The 13,243-nt window shown below is 47.8% G+C and overlaps 2 protein-coding genes across 2 annotated transcripts in view; both read left to right on the top strand.

Annotated features, from left to right (window-relative positions):
- mta1 (metastasis associated 1) overlaps positions 1–5,382 on the top strand; it is a 28,114-nt gene extending 22,732 nt beyond the window's left edge. The window contains exons 9-18 of the mRNA XM_080545510.1: positions 29–217; positions 1,029–1,103; positions 1,342–1,400; positions 1,604–1,809; positions 2,087–2,238; positions 2,681–2,870; positions 3,045–3,134; positions 3,363–3,515; positions 4,631–4,775; positions 4,888–5,382. Coding sequence (XP_080401636.1) covers positions 29–217; positions 1,029–1,103; positions 1,342–1,400; positions 1,604–1,809; positions 2,087–2,238; positions 2,681–2,870; positions 3,045–3,134; positions 3,363–3,515; positions 4,631–4,740 — 1,224 coding nt within the window. The 3' untranslated portion in view covers positions 4,741–4,775; positions 4,888–5,382. The remainder of the gene's footprint in view (positions 1–28; positions 218–1,028; positions 1,104–1,341; positions 1,401–1,603; positions 1,810–2,086; positions 2,239–2,680; positions 2,871–3,044; positions 3,135–3,362; positions 3,516–4,630; positions 4,776–4,887) is intronic.
- Positions 5,383–12,252: 6,870 nt separating this feature from the next.
- tmem229b (transmembrane protein 229B) lies at positions 12,253–12,825 on the top strand (the record flags this gene model as incomplete). Its single annotated transcript, XM_080522501.1, has 1 exon — positions 12,253–12,825. The coding sequence occupies one exon, from the start codon at positions 12,253–12,255 to the stop codon at positions 12,823–12,825; it is 573 nt and encodes a 190-aa protein (XP_080378627.1).
- Positions 12,826–13,243: the final 418 nt, after the last annotated feature.

Raw genomic sequence — 13,243 nt, 5'->3', positions numbered from 1 at the left:
CTTTCTTCTTTCTTCGTCCTCTCCCCAGTTCCACGCCATGGACACACTCCATAAGACGACCTATGACATGACGCGGGCCATCTCGGCGCTGGTGCCCCAGGGCGGGCCCGTGCTGTGCCGGGACGAGATGGAGGAGTGGAGCGCCTCGGAGGCCAACCTGTTCGAAGAGGCCCTGGAGAAATACGGCAAAGACTTCACCGACATCCAGCAGGACTTTGTGAGTGCAGAGGGGTCTTATGCCTGGCCTGACAGGTATATAGATTCATTATAAGGCATTATAAGGCTTAGGATAAGACAGACAGGTATATAGACTCTTTAAAAGGCATTATAAGGCTTAGGATAAGACAGACAGGTATATAGACTCTTTAAAAGGCATTATAAGGCTTAGGATAAGACAGACAGGTATATAGACTCTTTAAAAGGCATTATAAGGCTTAGGATAAGACAGACAGGTATATAGACTCTTTAAAAGGCATTATAAGGCTTAGGATAAGACAGACAGCTATATAGACTCTTTAAAGGGCATTATAAGGCTTACAATGAGACAGACAGGTATAGAGATAAGTCAGAAACATCATTAGTGTAAAGACGAAGCTAATGTATGTGCTGTAAGCCTGGGGGGGAATGGTGTTTTATCCGTGCGGCGCTGAGTGGAGTGTGTGCCTCACTCTGCCACCTGGTGGCCATACACTGTCAGCGCACCCGGCCGCTCGGCCCAGTTCATACCAAAACACAGAACTCACCGCCGTTATGGGTGGGGCCAACGTTGGCAGCCTGTCAGCTTAGTTCAGCTTTCGAAACTTTAAACAGAGAAAACTCAATTAATTCATGCAGCATCCAGTTGTTTACTATTAAACATGGTGATGAGTGTAGTGTAGAGTACTTACACATACTGTGTATAGCCCAAAATAATGATAATGATGATGATGATGATGATGATGATGAGGTCGTATTTGGGTCATCTTTGATCTATGTATCTATTATTACATGTTGAATATTAAAACACCCTTTTTCTTTCTCACCCACAGCTTCCCTGGAAGTCTCTGACCAGTATTATTGAGTATTACTACATGTGGAAGACCACAGACAGATACGTACAGCAGGTAATAGAAGATGTGTTAGCATGCGCCATGAAATACTGCTGATGTATGTCATAGAGGGACAGAACTTAACTGATCTCTCTCTCTCCCTCTCCGTTCTGCCTCTCTCTCTCTTTGTTCTCCCTCTCTCTCTTTCTGTCTCTCTTTCCTCCCTAACCTCTCTCTCTGTCTCTCTCTCTGTCTGTCTGTCTCTCTCTCTCTCTATCTCTCTCTCTCTCTCCCTCTGTTCTCTCTGGCCCAGAAACGGTTAAAAGCAGCGGAGGCGGAGAGCAAGTTGAAGCAGGTCTACATCCCCAACTAGTGAGTACCTGGGAAGGGGGAAGGGTTGTTGCTATGACTACGGATACCTGGTCTAGAGGTCACACGGTCAGGGTCTCTCCTCACTGGGGTATCAGACGGGGGTTAGTTTGCATATATCTTCATATCTAACACCTAGAACCGGCATGTCACACTGTCTTATCTTGACCTCCGCTGACCTAACTCTGAGTCCATCCGTCCCCCAGCAACAAGCCCAACCCCAACCAGCTGAGCGTGAACAGCGTGAAACCAGGTGTGCCAGGCCTGGTGAACGGAGCCGCCGGAGCTGTCGTCGGAGCCGGAGCCGGAGCCCCCGCAGCGACAGCAGCAGCAGCGACGGCGGTGGCGGCCGTGCCCGGCGGTCCCCCGGGCCAGACCCCCGCACTGGGCCGTGCCTGCGAGAGCTGCTACAGTATGTATGACTGTAAGACTCCATGACTCATTACTGTACGGAGGCGCAGAGGCGCAGGTCTAAACCGGTCTCACACTGGGCCTCCCACTGAGAAGGAGCGGGAAGCTGGGATAGAGATAAGAGGGGGGGGGGGGGGGACTCTGCACTACAATCATCGGAGCGCTATTTTTGGTGGTAATTAAATAAGTGGTAAATGATTAAAGAATGTGTGTGTGTGTGTGTGTGTGGTGTTTGTGTGTGGTGTTTGTGTGTGGTATGCGTGTGCGTGTGTGTGTAGCCACCAGCTCCTACCAGTGGTACTCCTGGGGCCCTCCGAACATGCAGTGTCGCCTGTGCGCCTCCTGCTGGACGTACTGGAAGAAGTACGGTGGTCTGAAGATGCCCACCAGGCTGGACGGGGAGCGGCCCGGACCCAACCGGAACAACATGGTAACAACACACTGAACTCTGCCTCCCCCGCTCCTCCTTTCTCTAACTGCTCCTCATTCTTCAACTCTTCTTCTCTCTCTCTCTCTCTCTCTTCAACTCTTCTTCTCTCTCTCTCTCTCTCTCTCTCTCTCTCCAACTCTTCACTCGCTCCTCTTTTCTCTAACCGCTCCTCCTTCTTCAACTCTTCTCCTCTCTCTCTCTCTCTCTCTCTCTCTCTCTCTCTCTCTCTCTCTCTGTCTCTCTCTCTTCACATCTTCCCCTGCTCCTCCTTTCTCTAACTGCTCCTCATTCTTCAACTCTTCTGTCTCTCTCTCTCCCTTCAACCCTTCCCCAGCTCCTCCTTCTCTGTAACCGCTCCTCCTGCTTCAGCTCTTCTCTCTTTCTCTCTCTCTCTTCAACTCTTCTCCACTGACTGCTCTGGCTCCCCCTGCTGGCTCCCCAGAGCCCCCACGGTGTCCCCATGCGCCACAGCGGCAGCCCCAAGTCAGCGGTGAAGACGAGGCAGGCCTTCCACCTGATGACCACAGTGGTGTCGCGGGCCGCCCGCCGCGTCTGTCAGGACATCATCAAGCCACGGTTCCTGGCCCGTCACCCCTACCTCCCCGTCAACACCGCCGCCATCAAGGCTGAATGTGAGTAGTCCTTCTCTCTCTCTCTCTCTCTCTCTCTCTCTCTCTCTCTCTCTCTCTCTCTCTCTCTCTCTCTCTCTCTCTCTCTCTCTCTGCAGTAGCTTCCTCATTATGTGTCTCACATAAAGGTCTGTTGGAGCACAAGCTAACAGCGGTGGTGTCAACTGGGTTTTTCAGGTGCATCGCGGTTGCCAGATGTGCCCAAAGCCCCCCCGACGTTGAAACCAGTGGTGCGTAAGCCCCTGGAATCAGTGGTCAGGTACCTAGGTAAGAGAGGAACGTCATGTTGATAGCCTAACCTGATCTCACACGTTCTTGTTGCGTAATCCAGCATAGGAAGTTTCTATTTTCAATCTGTCTTCGTCAAACTGTTGAGTGTTCTGCCGGGGTCAAACTAAACACCCACTACTTCTCTTTTCCTGCTCTCTCCATCTCCCTCTCTTCCTCTTTTACCCCCCTCCCCTCTCTTTCTTTCTCTCTCTCTCTGTTACTCAGAGGCTCACCCACGCCCTCCCAAACCGGACCCCCCACGTGGAGCCACCATCTCCACTGGCAGCCTGACGCCCATCAAGGCCTCCCCCATCCTCAACAACGGCTCGCCCACCATCCTGGGCAAACGAACCTACGAACAGCACAACGGCATGGACGGTGAGAAAACATGCTGTTTTTTGGGGGGGAGGGCAGGGGGAGAGGGTGGGCGGGGAGAGGGTGGGAAGGGGGGCGGCAGAGGGAGGGAGGGCAGGGGGAGAGGGGGGAGGGAAGGAGGGATGAGGTCAAGAACAAGAAAGGCAATGCAGTGCTGTCTGTTACTGCTCTCATAGTGTTCTGGATCATCAGTCCATTCTTGTACCTCCGACTGAGTTTTTGTGTTGGGCTCTCGCTCCCGTTGACTTCCCCTCCCCCGTACCTCCCTTTCAATAGCCATGGTTAACGTCCCACTCTTGACTCTCTTTCTCACCGACTCACCACCTTTCTCTTTCTCTCCTCTCTTTCTCACCCACTTTTCTCTTTCTCTCTCGTCCATGTCTTTTTTTTTCCTCCCTCCCACCCCACTCTCACTCTTTGTCTGTCTCTCTCTCTCTCTCTTTCCATCTGGGGGTTTTAGAGAGGCTAGGCTTCTTCTCTGGTATAGCTCCAGGCTACAGGCACTGTTGTCATGGTAACGGTGCAGGCAGGCATACAGACAGACAGGCAGGCAGGGAGGCAGGCAGACAGACAGACAGAGACTGACAGACACACAGTGTACGCTACATCCATTTATTTTCTGTGTTTGGGTTGAAGCCAAGGTTCCATCGATGTGTGTGTGTGTGTGTGTGTGCGCCTGACTAAGCTGACACACTCATTGCTAACGAGCATTGTTATTTTGGCACATCACTTTTCAGTCATCCTCTGAGGACACACACACAAACCCAGACACAGACACATTTATTGAGATATATTTTTTTAGCTCTGTTATGATGTGCCATCAAGCCTGGGGGTTGGTAGTGGACCACTGAGGGTTGGCTCAGCTGGAGAGAGAAACATGAAGTACCTCATTGCACCGACAGGGGGCAGGGGATTACATCTTTTGGTGCAGCTGCTCAATAATCATCAGTGGCAGAATGCTCCATGCCGCAGAGGCCAGGTGTGTGTGTGTGTGTGTGTGTGTGTGTGTGTGTGTGTGTGTGTGTGTGTGTGTGTGTGTGTGTGCGTGTGTGCGTGTGTGCGTGCGGGTGTGTGAGTGTTCATAGATGAATATCTCTACCCTCTCCCGCCTGTCGCAGGTACTAAACCCAAAGCCATGAACCCACAGTGGGACATCATGGCCAAGCGAGTGACCGAACCAGGCAGACCCTCTGTCCCCATGCAGGATGAGGTACACGAACTGGACTGATGCCACAGCAGTGACTCTCTTTAACCTCCAACAAGGTAGGCCAGACCGCTGCCTCCTGTCCAAGGGCTGTCAAAGCTTAGTTGATGTGGCGGAACATAATCAGATAGATAATCACTGTCTCTTGATGTGTTTTTTTTTCTCTATCAGAGGTAAATGAAATGGAATGGTTTTTTCCATGTTCAGAGATAGAAGGAGCTGAGTGGAGACCACACCTCCAGAACTGGTCATCTGTCGCTGTCAGCATGAGCCTGTCAACCTGTCAAAGACCAACCAATCATCTTTTTGGAATGGAACTTGGTTGTGGCCATCAGAAGACTGACCTGACTGTACAGGACTGTGTTTATTACCTACGTTTCGTGTTATTACTGTTAATGTAATTATTATTATTATTGTTATTATGATTTATTTTGTTTTTTACCATCTATAAACCTGAAGCTTATCAGTTAATTGTTGAAAAAACGATGAAACGTTAAAAGTTTCATGAAAACTGCTTGCAAAAAACCCTGTGGAAAAGGGGTGGGAAGGACTGTAATATAAGCCACTTGCATCTTTTTTTAACATGTTAAATACGCAAGGAGATTAACTTTTATTTCAATGACATGAGTAACTCCTTTTTTTTTTTTTTTTCTGTTCTATTATTTGGAAAGCTTATAGGATTCTGTTTTGTGAGCCGGCCCCTACTCTTTGGCCAGAGAGGTTTAACTTATTGAGAAAGACATGCTGTTTTTTCTACCTTTTTCACAAGTAATGCATCTATGCTTCGATGATGTAATTAAAAAGATAATTGATTTCTTCCTCTCCTTCCTAAATACGTAGCCTACAACACTCTCCCTATGGGTCAGCAGGACTGCTTGTAGTGATTGTGGTCAATTCAGGTGCTGACTGGAACACTGCAGACTACCCACTCCAAAATCAATGTCGCCCCCTGACACTTAAATTCCACCCGATGTGTTCATTGTTCTGTGCAGAAATTAGAGGACATTGGAACAGAGAGGTTGCTTTATGCTGCTTTAGAGATGAGTGGTAGAGAGTGAGGTTTCACTTCACTTGGGAGGAGATTACACATTTAACACTACAAAAAAGAGCCCACATAGAGGCTATAATTAGTGTGAGGCACGTCCGTTTGTGACACCCGATACCATGAACGGCATTGTTAGAATTACAGGGGGAGGCTTTGGGGGGGCCAAGCAACCCCCATAACAAATCAGGGCCCTCTCATAAGAATAGAGATATCAATGTGCGGGGGGCACCACTGAAAAGTTGAACATATCTACATTGGGGGGCCCCCCTCCAAGAGTCAATGTGTATTTCAAGCTCTGTGCAAATCGTTGCAGGCTCCCTAAAATATTCATACCTTGGGGAGGCTGGAGGCCATGAAAAAGGATCTCTTCACTCACACACACACAGATGACCGCATGACACACTCAGGCTGGGTAGGGGTTAAAGGCTTCTGTACTTGGACTCTTTCCGTTGACTATTGTGCAGCATAATCACTGAACGACAGGTTCAGAGGTCAGAGATGGCTCATTGTGGCATATTGTTGCCCACCTGTTCATTTCAATGTTTACAGTTTACCGTTGAAGGTTGGTTTCGGTAGAGAGAGAGAAGTTGTTCAAGTACCCTCATTGTGGAACTGAGGTTACAACACCATGACATGTCCACATGCCCTACTTGCAAGCACCCCAAACCCCTGTCCGATCACTCCGCTCTTCCACCCTGTCTGGCCGTCTGGCGCCACCGCCTCTACGTGGATGCAGCAGCCGCGCTATTCAGTCATGGCTTTTCACTGTCCTGGTAGAATGAGCTTCCCACTGCTGTCAGGACTGGAGAGTCACTGCCTATCTTCCGCCGTAGATTGAAGACCCATCTCTTCAGGCTACATCTTGGCCGTCCCTCCTAAAGACCTCTTCATCCCCACTACCCCCCTGTACAGTTTCTGTACTGTACATTTTTAAAAGTAATTTTAAGTTTTTTTCTAGCATTGTGACTGCCAATGCCGACTGGTCCTAGCATACAGTAGATGTTTTTTTTCTTTCCATGATTGATGTATAGATGATTCACTTACTTAGACAAAAGTACTTCACTTGTAAGTCACTTTGGATATGGTTATGTTAGGCATCTGCTAAATGTCTTAAATGTAAAATGTAGCATGTCCAGAGTCCAGACGTAGGTGAAAATGATCTTTTGTGGCATACTGGGCACATACTGGCTTCCTTAGTTCCATTGCATCATATTAAATGTACCCAATATATGAATCACTCACTTATGTGGCTAGATGATCATCTATTGGCCCTTACACATTTCTGGGACTGGACCTTGCATCTATGTTTTAAGATGGCTATGAGTCCAAACTCATAATAAATTATTGTTTGATTTTTTGGGGGGGGTCAATTTAGCCACATAGTACCATATGAAACAGTTGGTGCATTTTTGGTAAACTTAGAGTTGTGCTTTTAGCTTTTGTTAGGCCTACTATCGTGGTAATGAAAGGGTTAACCTAAGATGCACTGCGTGAGCGGAGTCTGCTCTCTGAGCATGTGCTGTTGCTGCAGTGAAGTAAAATGTGTCAATTTGCATCGGTGAGTAGAGGGACGGTGAAGGAACCGGTAACGGACAGCGGACCGACGAGTCGGTTATATCCATTCATATCGCACTGAAGGTGCATTATCCGCCGACCTGTGCATCCGTGGGAAAGACAGCCGCATGCGACAATCGCACGGTAAGGAGTGTGGACGACTATTATTTTGTATCCACTTTACTGTAGGCTATACTTTTATCCGTATACTGGATTGTGTCTGCATTTTACCTGCGTGTTACATTTATAGAAATAAAAAGATGTACACTTGCAAAATTACTTTTTTTGACGGTATATGAGAATGCCGCCCCATATGACTTAAAGATCGAAGGTCATTTTTAGGCTGCTTACCGTTAGGTTACAGAATATGACCCAGCTCGGTTTGGCGGCTCTCGCTGTCACTGTTTTTAACTGCCCCACTTTTTACGCACTGTCAATCAGGGAGCTCAATTAATATTTCCAGCAAAGCCGTTAGTACCTGGTCCTCCATGATTATAACAATTATACCCATTTCCGTCTTCATTAGGCTAATTTGTTATCAACAACCGAAATTCCACGGATAAAGTGACTGGATCAAAGGAAATAAAAAGGCGCACAAAGCAATGATTGTCTGTAGTCTATGAGTGAGGCTTTTTTCTATCAAGTCAGATGTCACCGATATTTAGGCCTACCCTCGTAATTAACGGTATTAAGGCTGACTCTTCTCGTGCCCTATGCTGGCGGGACAGCAGCCATCCTACAGCCGGCGGGTGCAGTGATGCTGCGGTTTCACCTCATCATCACACGGGCCTGCATAAAGCATTACGGCCGTTTAAATGTCAGGCTGACCGTCATTACTTTTAGATATTTTTAAATAATCTTTGTATACGTTTTGTTTTATTATATTGATAGTGAACATTGCGGACTAATCTTTTGGCCTGTAGGCTATTGGAAATTCGGGAAAATATAGCCTACATTTTCACTAAACCATCGATTGAAGCCAGCCATCATTCATTCCATTCTTTGTTTGTTTAGCCCCTAGGGAATGATTTGGAATCAAAGGCGCATCTTTACGCACCCTCACACTGGGAATCCCTGAAACCGGGAAGACCCGACTCCCTCCCCCTTAACATCCCAAGGGACTTCGGTTACAGGCAGTGCACTTTTATTATTACACATTCATGCTATGGCGGTTCACAAAAATAAACGATCAATGGCTACACAGCTGTCCCATCGTCAGTGCGCAAAGCGCGCCCTGTAAGTGTTCCTCACACCTGGGGCTCAATGGTACGTCCCCTGAAACCGTGACAACCCTGAAGGTGGGCGGTCATGCGAGACGGTTCCATTCCAAAACATTTTTTATGCTTTTTGAGAATTGGAATGAAATGGAATTCCAGGCCTCATGCCATATAACTATAATAATAGATAGTGTTGGTCTATAGTCATTCCTGGAGATTAACCTGTGTGTTTATCCATTCTAGAGTTAAGGCATGGTGTTGTATGGCATGATGACCTTGTTAGTAAATCTTTTCTTCGCTCAGTTTGAGCTCCAAGATTCCTAATCTGAGGGACATGACCCACATGTTATTCCAGCTAGAAAAGGCTTAGCTCCACATCTCAGGGTCTTTCATTAACTTCAAAGAGCTCAAGAGCTGTTGTGTGGGGGATAAAGAGAAGGGTGGGGAGCCAGAGAGCGAGAGGTTAATTCCAGGGTTTACCTAAAACACAGGGTTTGACAATTGCACAAACACTTTAGACATGTGCATATAGTCCATTACTAACATACAGGGCTCAGTCATAAGGATGCTGAGCAGCGCAGTCATGAAGATAATGGTAAAAAATAATCAATTGCCAACTGTTGGCTTGCCAGACTTGCACATTTTGTTGTTGACGTTTTCACCTTGAGGACATACTGTACGTAGAGGATGTCTGTCGCATATGGAAGCGTCATTGGAGCCTCTGACACCACGCTGGATCTGCAGGTATTATAATCCTGTACACCCTTGTGGAATATCTCTACAAGTCTATCAAAAGCTCTGTTCTTTTTACATCATCCAGCTATTATCTTTCATAGGTCTTGACTTTCTCCCCAGGTGAGTCATTGCTTGATTCCCGTTTTGCATCACCTTTCCATTGGTGTGTGCAGTGCACAACCTACTGTATCTGGGCAGTACTAGAGTTCAGACATTCATGTTATTTATGGTGAGTCCTAAAGTGCCGTTGTGGTCCCATGTGGCTGTCGGCTGGGACGGAGTGCTGGCTTGGGCTAGTGCCAGAAATGGATGCTGCCTCAGAGTAATTGACCCGTCTTTGCTACTGATTCCAGATCAGTTTTGTTTTCGTGCTGCTGCATTCGGAGAGGACATGGTTGAAACCCAGCTCTCAAACCTCTCGCGTCAGAGATAGATACCGTAACGACCAGAAAATATCATACTCACTAAACAATGACTTAGGAAGCCATTAAACTGTCTCTCACAGAGAAGTAAAAGGCTATAGGTATAAGCTCTCTTAGATGGTGATCAAAATGCCATCTATTGTCTGTTCGTCCTGCATCCTTCATCAGAGCCCAGGCTTATTTCAGGACAATGGGGTGCTGAGTGGATGGTTTAGAAAATGGAGCAGCTCATCTGCTCAATCTGTCATCATCCCTGCCAGTCCTCCTCCTCTCCTCATCCATTGGTTGTGTCAGGCCATGGAAAAACAAGAGCCCTGTTTCCCCCCCCCCCCTGATGGCAGAGAATAAACCTGCTCTTCTAACTGTCTTTAAACATCCTCCCCATGGCTAAAATCACTAGTGATGCATGAAAAGTATGCATGAAACATATTCCCTGATGCTGAAAGAAAATGCTGAAAGATTTAGTACATTTCACAATGCACAATAATCCCATCAGAAGATTTAGAGAGAGGTAAGCTCTCAGAGTACACCCTCGTTAGGCTAAATAACGCATGATGGGATGATAGTGGACAGCTTTCAGTGTGTGTTAGCTTAAGTAGGTCTCTAATTCTTCTTCAGTTGAAACACTGGTGTCTATGTGCTCACCACTCTATTCTAATATTTACATCCAGTAAGAGGAGTGTCCAAGCTTGTTTCAATAAAGCTCTCATTTAGACCTCTCTCTGTTAAAACACTCATGATCCTTTTGCTGGTTTAGAATCATAGCCTCAATTCTTTCCCCTTTTCTGTTCTGAACACAAAGTTAAGTTCAGCAGACACAGATTTCAGTTCAACAGCATTTTATTCTCAGGTCAGTCCCTAAGAGCTTGCCTAAACTCTTAGAGCAGAACGGGTTTTCATCTCTTTTGTCTGTGGAGAGGGTTTACCATGTGGAACCCAAAAGGGTTATCAAAGGGTTCTTCTACAGGGACAAATGAAGAAGACTTTTTTGGTAGTAACTAAAACTTTCCTTTCTAAGAGTATATGCTTTGTGTGCTGTCTCTCTCCCAATACCCATTAGGAGGGAGAGCAGGCCCATCAGAGCCGCATGGGTGAGGTCCTGCTGGGGGATTCAATAGAGTGCTGTAGGAGAGTGGGCCCGGCTGCCACAGCTGGCCAGTGGATCAATACCTAGGCTCACTATTAGAGCTGGTGGGTGGAAAGATGGGAGAGTAGCAACAACAACAACAACAACAACAACAACATCAAACTGCTCCAGTCACATTCTGAGTGTGTGTGTGTGTGTGTGTGTATGTATATATATATATATATATATATATATATATATATATATATATATATGTGTGTGTGTGTGTGTGTGTGTGTGTGTGTGTGTGTGTGTGTGTGTGTGTGTGTGTGTGTGTGTGTGCACGCCAGACAGTGTCTCCAGGTCAAACCAGATCACACATGCATCTTATAGAGTGTTTTTATAGAGTGTTTGGGTCATGTTACCCTCTGGCACCCGTGTAAATGTTTTATGCCAGATTATTTACAATGTCACCTACTGCAGATGGTGTGGGCCGGTTGAGGATGCAAGGGTGAGGGAGAGAGAGGATAGGGAATGAGAGAGAGTGAGTGGGAGAAAGGGGGAGAGGGGGAGGAGTAGAAAATGAGTGGGAGAGATGGCGGGTGAGGGAGAGCTTGGTTGAGTGGTGGAGAGAGAAAGCAAGGTTTTATGGGGGAGAGATTAAGTAAATAGGGTGAGGTAGTGAGAGAGCACAGTTTAAGGAGGGAAAGATAGAGTGAGTGAGAGATTGAGTGGGGGTGAGTGAGGGAGAGAGAGACAGAGCTGGGGGTTGAGGAAGGTCACTCTGTCCAGGCTGCCAGCCCAGTTCTTCACACGAACACCTTGTTCCTTGTTTGGTAAAAATGTGCTAATCCTCCTCAGTTTGGCTTTGAGCGTGTTTTTAAAGACTCAATAATCCGCTTTTGTTCTTCAAACAAGCTCTCTCCTTTAAAACCCCATCTCTGATTGTATTTTATAACACTATTACCGTGGATCATTGGATATAATCATCTTGGCTGTAGGAAACCGTTTTCCTTTTTGAGGCATACTATAATTGACTATAACAACAGCTTTCGAAACAGTTTTGTTTTGGAAGGTTTTGACCTCTCACCCTGATCACATTTTCCACTGAGTCTCAGTTGTCTCTATTAGACGTACAGTATGACAGCGTGGCTGATGGACACCCTCCTCCCTCCCGCCCTGTGTTGGCCTCCAGACATCTGATACCAAGGCTTGTGTGTGTCTGACGTGTGGGATTTAGAGAGAGGCCACATGATGCTGTCAGATCATGGGGGGGTTATACTTTGAATTAGCTAGCCTTTATGATAAGCCATTATCCTGGGTCCTATTTGGAGGTTGTGCCCTGACACGGATTGCATGGAAGTATCTAGCAGTGTGTTACCGAACCCAAAGTCATTCTCATTTCTCATTCATCATGACGGACATGACATTCTCCCCTTGTTTTTTTCCCCGACAGACCCGCACCTGCACCGCTAGAAAAATAGAGGGATGGTCGCCATGGCGACGGCAGCGGCGGGGATGACCCCGGTGGTGCCCCTGACGACCCTGTCGCGGTGGTACCTGTACGCCATCCACGGCTACTTCTGCGAGGTCATGTTCACGGCGGCGTGGGAGTTCGTGGTCAACTGCAACTGGAAGTTCCCGGGCGTGACAAGCGTGTGGGCCCTCTTCATCTACGGCACGTGCATCCTGATCGTGGAGCGCATGTACCTGGCGCTGCACGGCTGGTGCCCCGTGCTGCTGCGCTGCCTCATCTACACGCTTTGGACCTACCTGTGGGAGTTCGGCACGGGCCTGCTGCTGCGCCAGTTCAACGCCTGCCCCTGGGACTACTCCCAGTTCCGCTACAACTTCATGGGTCTGATCACGGCCGAGTATGCCGTGCCCTGGTTCTGCGCCTCCTTCCTCGTGGAGCGCCTGGTCATCCGCAACACGCTGCGGTTGCGCTTTGACGATGACAACGCCGGCAAGACAGGCGACCAAGCAGATGCTGCTGGAGGAGGAGGGAGGAGGAGAGAACAGGGCAGAGAAGTGGGCACCAACTCCAATGGGTACCTGAAAGTGGACTGAACGAAGAACACAGAAAATCTAAAGAATGCCGACATCCCGTTCGACCCCCGACACCAGACCCTTGTCCCCATGTCCTCTTCCCCCAACCCCAGCCTTTGGCCTCTCCTCACCCATGACCTGTTCTTCCATATGGGGAGAGACAGACAGCTACTCATACTTGGCTGGTGTGTGGAGGTCAATGGGGGTGAACAAACAGTCTGAAAACAACAACTTAACTGGCACCGAGTGTGCAAAATCTCTCACTTTACTGTTTTCTTTCTCCATGCCACCCATATACAGTACCAGTCAAAAGTTTGGACACACTTTCCTATTCAATTGAGTGGGGAAGTGTGTCCAAACTTTCGACTGGTACTGTATACGCCCCCCCCCCCGCCCCCCCACCATCCATCCACCTCTCACAGCAACTGGAGCCCATCCA

Source organism: Nansenia antarctica (genome assembly GCF_963989245.1).
Source record: "Nansenia antarctica genome assembly, chromosome: 1".
Lineage (NCBI taxonomy): Eukaryota > Metazoa > Chordata > Actinopteri > Argentiniformes > Microstomatidae > Nansenia > Nansenia antarctica.
This window is presented reverse-complemented; position numbering and strand designations above follow the sequence as displayed.